This window comes from Citrus clementina, unplaced genomic scaffold, assembly GCF_000493195.1.
Source record: "Citrus clementina cultivar Clemenules unplaced genomic scaffold, Citrus_clementina_v1.0 scaffold_6, whole genome shotgun sequence".
NCBI lineage: Eukaryota > Viridiplantae > Streptophyta > Magnoliopsida > Sapindales > Rutaceae > Citrus > Citrus x clementina.
The window spans coordinates 21,189,749-21,200,400 of record NW_006262139.1 but is presented as its reverse complement, the minus strand read 5'-3'; the positions used below and the strand labels follow the sequence as shown (position 1 = coordinate 21,200,400).

Here is a 10,652-nt window from a genome sequence, read left to right as displayed (position 1 = left end):
GCAGCATTTATCACAAGCTTTCAGTTGTGTTTGAATTTCGTTTGTGCTTGAAGACATAATGATTGAACAAATTCTGTTCAATATACACTTCAACCCAGATTCCTTCCAGAAAGAAAAAATGGTAGCCAATATATTAAAAACCAGCTTATTGATTTTTTTTCTCCCCCCCAAAAAAAGAAATACATCTTACTGCATTCATTCAGCTCAAATAAAATTATTTAATTTCAACTACAAAGAAAACAAAAAGAAGAAAAATATGGTCAAATGAGAAGAATGGGCATGGCTCTGTTCTTAGAAATGAAAGTGAATTGATGGAGTTGACTAGTTGGGGGTTAGTGTAAGTAACTTTAGACCATCAGCACTTGCAGGATTAGTGTAAGTAATTAAAATATGATGTTATTTTTTATTATCTCTTGTAACTTAAAAATAACTACGGGATAGTAACATAATGGCTAAAGATCTTAATGTTTCAAAACCTTAGTTGCACTATTACAACTCCATAATTAACTTTTTATTTTTCCTACCTGATTTAACATATATATTTGTTTTCCAGAGAAGTATTAAAATATGGTGACTTGATAAACTCAAATATCATGGGTAGAATGTTACTCTACGGCTTTTAACTCAAGTGGGTTGAGTCATGCTGGAGGTCAACCAAAACCCAAAATGTGGAATGAAGAATACTCAGCTCCAAACACACAGCTGACATATGCTTCAGCAGACTCTCGCACTAACTTAATGCGTGCATAGCTTTTTAACATAAATTCACTTCAGGAATAGCTAAAGCTATAATACTTTTAACCTTGATTCAGGACATAAAACCCCAAGCTTAAACAGATTGGTTTCAACTTGCATGACTAACTTCAACACGTGGAGAAAAAATTTCTAATATGGTAAAATTAGAGATTGGAAGTGTTTTTGTCTGTGCTTACTGTAAGTGAATTACCTGGGGGTTTTAAAGGGCTGAAAGAAATTTTTCTTTAGTTCAAAGCTTTGAGTATGCATACTTAATAATCTAGCAATTATTACTTACCAGTATATCAATACAATATTTTCATCTTTTAGTCCTATAACTTGTTGTATTTGTTAGAAATCATGTCAATACGGAAATCTAAATCAAGGGCACTGCAAAATTTCACACATCCGTCATGTAAAACAAAAGGGCCTTCCAACTGAACTAAAGCTATTTTTCCTGCAATTATGACCCAGCAAACATGAGAGGAACTAGGCAATCACATTTACAATCTTTACTAACTGATGTGATGAATAATCGAAATAAACTAGCTTTTGGATAATGCTATCACTCTCTACTCATCTTCAAACATAAAAGAACAAATTTCAAACTTAAATCTCTCTCTATCACTATGAACAGTTGCAATTTCACCCCTTCCAAAAGAAAATCATCCTTGTCCGGTAACACACAAATAAATAATTCACAATAGTCAATGACAAGCAATACTCACGAAATTTGCCATTACCTACACAATTTGAGAGCAGCAGAGACGATAGAGAAGAGAGAAAGCAGACCCACGGTGAGAGACCAACGACGAGAGATCCACGGCCAGAGACAAATGCCAAGCACCACCGCCGAGAAAGTTTGAGAATAGAGACGACAGGGAAGAGAGACAGCAGACCCACGGCCAGAGACCAACGCCGAGCACCCTCAGAAGGTTTGAGAACAGTGAGATTTCTGTGAGAGCAAATGGAGAAAAGTTGTGCGTCGCGTGAGATGGATTGCGCGTGTGTTGGGATTGCTATGTGTATTACACGTGAGTTGGCTCATTTTATAGTATGTCCAAAACGCACCGTTTGGTGCTTATTGTGGTGCTTAACGTGGGAAGAATCTCATTTTCCTTTATTTTTTCGTACTTTTTAAAAAATACATAATTTTTTTTTTTCCTAAACTCTACCTGAAATCACATTTTCTTACCCTCATCCACCTCCATTTATACGTGGTTAAGAGAATTAACAGAATATTTAACAAATGACTTTTTTACCCTTGAATATAAAATTACAGTTTTATATGCTATCACTTTCCAAATTGCAATATTAAAATTAGCCCCAATGTGCTGCCTTGATCATTTCTCCATTTCTCCCTTTCTCCCTTTCCTTCTCCTACCACGCCATCAAGAATCACATCTACAGCCTGAACCGCTCACTGACTACGCCCCCCACGTGCTTAAAATCACAATCATGTGGCAAGAGTCACGAGCCAACGCCCTCTCCCTTCTTTGCCGAAAATTTCTCCATTTCTTGCCCTCATATCATATCTCCTCTCTCTCGTCGTCGCAATAACCACCATTAACTCCGCTTACTCTACTGTTAACAATAGACGCTTCACTCTCCAAACCGCCATTGCCTCCGTTAACCTGACGTGGAAGCATATGTTAGTCACCACAATTTGCATCTACGCCGTCCTATTGTTGTACTTTCAGCTATTTTTTGTGATGCTATTCTCTAGTTTCTGTTTGTGGCTCCTAAATGCGAAGAAGAAGAATTGATGACCAGGTTAAGCTCACAAGTGACTAGGGTTTTAAGGCCACGTTGGTAATTTAAATTGCCACGTGTCAGCGTGTGAGAGGATAGAGATATGATAATCCAACTTGGGTTGGGTGTAAACGGCATCGTTTTTATTTTGCCTTTTTCCCCCCGATCAAAGGTTGTAAACGATTTCCTGCACATGTGAACTCATAATTGTACCCCTACGATGTCGGTAAAGTTATAATATTGTCAGACGGAAGTGGACGGGTGCAAGAAAATGTGTATTTAAAAAAAAAAACACAAAAAACAGATGATCGGTGGATAATTACTCTTCATGAAATAAGATGGACCATTTGGATGTTTCAATCTCATATAACATAATACGTAAATCAAATCTCATTTAAGAATGAAAAACAAATTGATAATAAAAAAAATCCAACCATAAAATTAGTTAACTAATTGCGCACAAGTAACTCCAATGATTCGGGGTAGCGTCACTCTAGATTGCAGCGACAAAGATGCTGAAACCGCTGTTGTGGCACTGTGACAAATTAGAGAAGAGAAAATGCTCAGAAATTTATAGGGGTGCCAGTAGATAGCTCATAGCTACTAGTATTCTCGAACCAAGGCGAAGTGGAGAAGACAAATCACTCGGAAAAAAAAAATAAAAAGTGAAAATATTTTTTAATAATTTATAAAAAATATATATTTGTAATTTTATCATTGTTAATCAAACTTGATGAAATGTCACTTATGAGATAAATTTTAAAATAAGTGTTACTCATGTGACATTAATTCAATATAAATATGTAAATGAAAAATGAGACACTTAAGCTTAACGTAAAACTTGTAAATCAATATTAATTGTAAAATAAAATGTAAATTTTGAAAATAAAATATGAAACTTATAAATAAAAAAATAAAATAAGTAAATTAATATAAATTGATAAATTAATGTATTACTAGTCAACAAAGTAAAAACTTACAAATATAACACAAAAATTAGTAAATCAATAATAATTGTAAAATAAAATATAAATTTTGAAAATAAAATTTAAAACTTATAAATAAAAGAAAAACAACTAATTTAATATAAAACTGATAAATTTATATAAATTTTAATCATTGCATTATAATTTTTTTTAATTTTTACTTTATTTTGAAAATAGATATTGGTGTTAGGAACACAAGCACCCTGTCATTCAATTACATATTTCAAAACTAAAAATAAAAATCCATAAGAATAATAAAAGAGTGTCGACAGCACCGCATTACATACCATACAAAAATCAAAATAATGTTCTCTGCAACACGCCGCTCTTCATAGGACTCTTAAGTCGTGAATCGTGCCACTTCGGCCTTGGTCGGAGTGGTGGGCTGCTGCCCTCACAATGCTTGTGAGGGCAGCGGTTCAAGCCCCCACAAAAGCATTTGTGGGGGCTAACGTGCTTATTTATTTAATATTTCAAAAATTTCCTCTCCCTCGTGCAATACGAGTGGAGTATGGACATCTCTCTTCTGTAAGGGATTATTTGTCTGGGCATGTACTTCACAGAATTCAATGTAATAATATAAGTCCCAATCATGTATTTCTGATTGTAAATATCAGTGTAATATATCTGCTATAATAGCAGTTGTAAATATCTGTGTAATGCAGTAATATGATGATTAATCAGTATTCAAAAAAAAAAAAAAAGTCGTGAATCGTGATATATCCCCTCGAACGTGGGCTCTGAGCCCACATTCTCAAGGTGAAATATGTGTCTCCTTGTTGCTATTTTCTTGAGTAGAGCTATTGGCACCCCTACATTATTCTTACAAAACTCCACTTTAAATAAAATTATAATTAAGGACAATTGAAAATTAAACACATATAGATTTTTTCCCAGCAAATTACTTAATTCATAATCAATCCTTTTTAAAAAAAATCTATATATTCCTTCCTATCTAGCTAAAATAAATTGTACAAATTTAGAATAATCTATTGTTCTCTTTTGATTTCTTATTGATTAAATATTTTTATACTTAAAATTGCTTTGAAATTATAATTTGAAATATATGTTATTTCAGCCAATGATTAACACTAAAAAACTTATCACCCATATAACTTTTTAATTTGTGTGTAGAGTAATAATAAAATTGAAAATAATTAAAAAAATAGCACAATAATACTTTGAGTTTTAACAATAAAACAAATCAAATGAAAATTGAGAACTTAAAAAAATATATCTAAAAAAGGGGGCATTTTCAAAAATAAAATAAATATAACTAAAAATGGGGTTTTATGAGGAGATCATAGGAGTGCCAATAGTCCAACTCCATTTTCTTTTGCTTTTACAGATTAATTTTCTTGCCATTGGGCTTTTGGGCTGGTAGCTTAAAGAATGTTGAAGGCGTCATTTCAACTAAGTAACATGGGAGTCTCGTTTCCTTTCCAAAAGAAAAAAAAAATGAAAATAAGTAGAATTTTCTCTAATATTATTAGTAGGAGTAATTTTTTAAGATAGCCTCAGTAGACTTCTACGATGTATTTAAAAATGTATGCATTTAAAGTCTCAGTAGACTTCAAATTGTAAAATATTTTAAAATTGTAATCATAAGTTCTTTTTCATTTCATTCTTAAAGTTGAGGACTCAAATCTCTTATGTATGTGAAAATATCTTTCTCCCCTTCTTGGAAAGCCAATTTTTCAAATGGGATTTCAACTTGGTGGAAGTGGAAGATAATATTTTTTGTTGAACTTCTCAATAGCATTGAGCTGCACTTAAAGTTCCATCACTGCTGAATTTGTTCCAAATATGCTGAGGTCTAACTCCATTATCATGTGCATATTTATCTCTTCTGCACGTATTTTTCTCATTAATTTGCTCGTATTCATATCTCTTTCAAAGCATTTGCATGGAGCAGGGAAGTAATCTAACGGTTACAGAGCATCAAAAATCAATTTCAAAGCTTTCTAGTATCCTTTCGATGTAGATTGAATGCTTGTTGCGTAATTGCTCGAGTCGGCGTGAGAAAAAATGAAGCGTGTGTATTAGTATCATATTATGCATTTCGATATATTTAGTAAACTTCAAAATAGTTATATATATATATACACACACACACACTCAGAAATAAGCTTTTATATATTGCTTGCTATTGCATTCGGCAGCAGATTCGCAAACCATAGAGAAAAGTCAGCGTCAGATTCTTTTCGTTTGCTTCTTAATTTGAAGAGTATCTCTAATCATAATGGTGACACCAACGATGCTTATTAAACTTTTTTAAAGGACTAAGTGCACTTGAAATCATATTCGTTAAGTTAAAATATGAGTCCTTATCCTTGACCTTCAAATTTTTAATTTATAGGTTTTGATTAATTGATCAGCTTAATAATTATAATAATAATAGAGTATGCTGTAAAATTGTTGCCTTGTATATCGATTAATTGTTGCTAACTTAGATTTCAGAGACGATCAATTAATCAAAACTCATATATGATAGCCACGTATATATATATTATTTTCTACAGCTGATGCATTGGCAAACTCACAAGACCTCATCCATGCATTGCTTATCAAATTTATTTAATTGAGACGGAGCATCTTAATTTGCTAAGTTGTGATATTCTGCCCATACTACCGAACAAATTACGTGCATGTACATATATATATATATATAACATCGGTCGTTCTATGGCGATTCACGAAAAACTAAGATTAAGAGAGAATTCTGATCAAATGGATTGGCTTGGCCTTCTGGTTTGCATTATCATCTTCTCAGCATCAGGAGCAGTACTACTACTCCACCGAAGAAAATCTAGCCGGCCCAAGCAGCACCCACCGGGGCCACCGGGATGGCCAATAATTGGCAACATGTTCGATCTGGGCACAGTGCCGCATCGAACCCTAACCGAGCTCAGACAGAAGTATGGCGACGTTTTATGGCTGAAATTCGGGGCCATAAACACCATGGCGATTCTCTCCGCCAAAGCAGCTACAGACTTTTTCAAGAACCATGACTCCACATTCGCCGAACGCAAAGTCACCGAAACCATGCGCGTCCACGGCTACGATAAGAGCTCACTAGCACTGGCCCCATATGGTGCGTTCTGGCGCGTGCTAAGACGCCTTGTCACTGTGGAAATGCTGGCAACCAAGCGTATAAATGAGACCGCATCTGTCCGTAGGAAATGCGTAAACGACATGTTGTTATGGATCGAGCAAGAGGCGAGTGGGGTTCACGTGGCACGTTTGGTGTTCCTGTCTACGTTTAACTTGTTAGGAAACCTTATGCTGTCGCGTGATTTATTGGATCGGGAGTCAAATGATGGTGCAGAGTTTTTCCAAGCAATGATGGGGCTGATGGAATGGTCGGGGCATGCAAATTTGGCGGATTTTTTCCCGATTTTGCGGAGGCTGGATCCTCAGGGATTGAGGAGAAAAATGGAGAGGGATGTTGGTAAAGCATTGGAGATTGCGTCTAAGTTTGTTAAGGAAAGATTGGAGAAAAAGGATAAGTATATTACGGGTACTAGTGATGAAAAGAGGAAAGATTTCTTGGATGTGTTGCTTGATTTTGAAGGTAATGGCAAGGATGAGCCGGCAAAAGTTTCCGAGAAGGATCTCAACATCTTTATTCTGGTAAGTACAAATATATATACATATGTCCATTGACATCATTTTAGTTCATTTTTGTTATTATACATCCGAAATTTCTATATGTATATATTGATAAGCCATGCATGTGTGTGCCACTAACATTGGGGAAAAATAATATTTTCTGGATTCCTTTTGCAAAGAGACTCCAACTTATTCGCCCCAAAACTCTGCTGTCGATAATCTAGCTGAATAGATGTTAAGTTAAGTTGTTTGAATTCATCAAATTTTTTACATTATGCCTGACTATGTATTTTAAATCTTCTTCATCTTATATAAAAAAAAGGGCAAAGTAGCCATGCAATATTTCAATGGATATATAGAGTAAGATTGTGATATATTCAGATGACTTTGGGCAAGTACGTTCGATATATTCAATGTTTAAGGCTAATTGCGATTGTGTTCGCTAGGAAATATTTTTGGCCGGTTCAGAAACAACAAGTAGCACAATCGAATGGGCACTGACCGAGCTCCTAACCAACCCCGAGTCACTAAACAAGGCCAAAGCTGAACTTGCTCAAGCAGTTGGAGCGGACAGAACATTTGAAGAGGATGATATTGACAATCTTCCATACTTAAAAGCTGTGATTAAAGAAACTCTCCGATTACATCCTCCGATTCCATTCTTGGTTCCGCGGCGAGCAATGGAGGACACCAACTTCCAGGGCTATCACATACCCAAAGATACCCAAGTTCTGGTAAACGCATGGGCAATTGGAAGAGATCCTGAAGTATGGGATGAGCCTTGGTCTTTTAAGCCCGAGAGATTTTTAGGCTCAACAGTTGATTACAAGGGGCAAAATTATGAGTTGATTCCATTCGGAGCTGGGAGAAGAATGTGTGCTGGTGTACCATTGGCTCACAGAATGTTACATCTCATATTGGGCTCATTGCTTCACCAATTTGACTGGGAACTTGATTGTAAGGAGGAAATTGATATGAATGATAGGATGGGTATTACTGTGCGAAAGGCCGAGCCATTAATTGCAGTACCTAAAAGGTGTAAATGAAAACTCAAAGTCAAGGGGCGCAAGAAGCGCGAGAACTGCTAATCAAATCCAAGATCATTGAGTTTAATTACTTCATTGTTCTAGCTTAGGAATGAATCTTCTACTGGTGGTATTTCTTGTTTAATAACTATAGTAATACAATAATAGATTGTAGCTACTAGCTAGTATAAATAATAGGTGTCTGTGTAGTATTTGTGAGAGCGAATTTTTTATTTGATTGATTTTTGTGGAATAAACTCTTTAGTTTTTTTTTCTCATGTAAATAAACTATTTTTTGAGTTTTATTACTTCTTAACATTCCTTAAATCAATAACATAAAACATATAAAATGAATCACCAAAAAATCAATTTATTTACTATTATAACGCCACATGACTTTATAATTTATTTTACCTGCATTTTGTCGTTTTTTTTTTGTTTTTTTTTTTGCCTCTTTAACATTTTTCTAAAAATATCCCATATCATATCTGTGCAATATCAATCTTGTTATCTGACTAGCTCGTTCCTTTTAGAGTCGCCCTGACACAAGATCATTAAACCTTTGCATTAGAAAATTCTCAAATTGATAATCTAGTAGTATATTACTGCCAATAATATCTCCACTTGTTCGTTTGTTTCAAGAGAATATATATATTCCATGAACATCCTGCAAGAACCTAAGAGGTATTTGCTTTGCTAAGCATTTTACTAACTTTGCCGGTTTGATAAAGAAATTTATCAAAAGAGTGGTGCTATTAACAGCTTCTATGCAATTCCATAATTAAAATATTTTTTTCCTAAAACACCCCTTAAAAATATTAAAATATCATAGTACCAACAACATCCACCTTTTTTTTTTTTTTTTTTATAAATTTTTTCCTTTAACGGAAATGACTGAACTCCCTTTTGAGCTAGTTGCATCGGTTATTAATTATATGCCGACAACAGCATATTCTCCAGCAAAAGAAATGACTGCATGTTCTCTTTAATTAGGAATTTACTAATTAAAGATAATTAATAACAATAATACAACCCTTATTTATATTGTATATTAGAATATATCTACTTCTCCCAGCCCACTTGATTATGGAAGGGGAGTAGTGGTCTCTGTTATTGCACGCCGCATCCAAATTAATAAAACAAATAGCCTAACACCGTTGCATGAAGTCATATATTGTTAGATAGTGCGACTCATGAATGGAATTGTAAGTGGACTAATTAGATAGTGCCACGTGATAGTCTTTAACAAAATAGTAATTAAAATGCTATAATTACATCAGGATTGAGTCAGAGCAGCTCTTAGAAATTTTCCTTTAGGCTTAGTAATTAAGTTCTAGGAAATTAAGTGTTTATAAAATTTAAAAAGATAAATAATTTTCATAGTTGTTCTTAACAAAGTTTTGTATAATCTCAATAAAATAAAATAAAAAAATCGTATCAGTCCATAATATAGTAAAATGCAGGACCATTACTGTTCTTCTGAACAATAAGCCTAAGAGGAATTTTTCACTTCCTTAACAATATTGCGTTATTGAAAAATGTCACCTCTTTCAGTGCCGTGTGCGCCACTGATTGAACACGACCCAACCATTAATGTTGCGGACTACAGCACGATTATGTATGTCATGTCCAAATCTTTGGGAATGCGAAGACTCTGTAACTGGATATGTTCTAATAATTCATTATTTGGTTTCCGAAAAAGAAAACAATAATAAAATTCCTTATTTCTATTTTAACATTCTTATTATTTATTTTTCTGTCAAGTCGCATTGATATTTTCATATAGCAAAAACTACATACCCATATGGTCTCATGACCACGGGTGGTAAAACGAATAAATGAATTGAATCGCAAATGATTGGCCAAATTCAATGGATTCAATTTCATTTTGTTTAATATGTGAATTGTAATCTTTATCTTCGAATTCAATTCAATTGTTAAATGAATATTCGTCGAATTCATTTAATTTGTTTATGTAAAATTATAGTTTATAATTACAAAATTATCCTCCAAACTTTTAAATTTATGCATAAAAATTTAATGATAAATAAGTAATTTTATCAAATGGATAATAAATGAATAGATTCATGTTCGATTAGTTTATAAGCTGTTTATTAAATAAATAAATGAATCAATGATCTCAAATCTAAATCTAATTCGTTTATTTAGTAAATCAAATCGAATTTCATCTATTTATTAAACTAATTAATTTTTTTTAAATCCAAAACTATTTTATTTGCCTCTAATTGAATCTTGACTCATATTACTTCCCTTACTCGTAACTTATGCTTTGTGAGAATCATATAATTAGGCAAGGACAAAGATGTTAACACAATGACGTGAAGGACTGCCGACGGTTTGAATTTTTGGGCTCCCACGAGTCAATTCCCCATCAAAATTTCATTATCAGATGCGAAACAAAGCAGCTGAATTTGGCAAAAAAACTCTGTGGTTGTGAACAAATATGTTCACAAATCACAAATATCTTCACAAATCACAAATATCTTATCTTTTTTTTCTTTTTTCGATAAATGGGGCTCTA

General features: G+C 33.7%; 1 protein-coding gene across 1 annotated transcript; it reads left to right on the top strand.

Moving 5' to 3' along the window:
- Positions 1-6,158: 6,158 nt before the first annotated feature.
- LOC18039464 (cytochrome P450 76A2) lies at positions 6,159-8,131 on the top strand. Its single transcript, XM_006430261.1, has 2 exons — positions 6,159-7,106; positions 7,532-8,131. The coding sequence occupies exons 1-2, from the start codon at positions 6,159-6,161 to the stop codon at positions 8,129-8,131; spliced, it is 1,548 nt and encodes a 515-aa protein (XP_006430324.1).
- Positions 8,132-10,652: the final 2,521 nt, after the last annotated feature.

Excerpts from the sequence above, each read along its gene's own strand:
- LOC18039464 (XM_006430261.1), top strand. The coding sequence starts at position 6,159 with ATGGCGATTCACGAAAAACTAAGATTAAGAGAGAATTCTGATCAAATG. Across the intron at positions 7,107-7,531 it reads ATCTCAACATCTTTATTCTG|GAAATATTTTTGGCCGGTTC; the intron begins GTAAGTACAAAT and ends TGTGTTCGCTAG.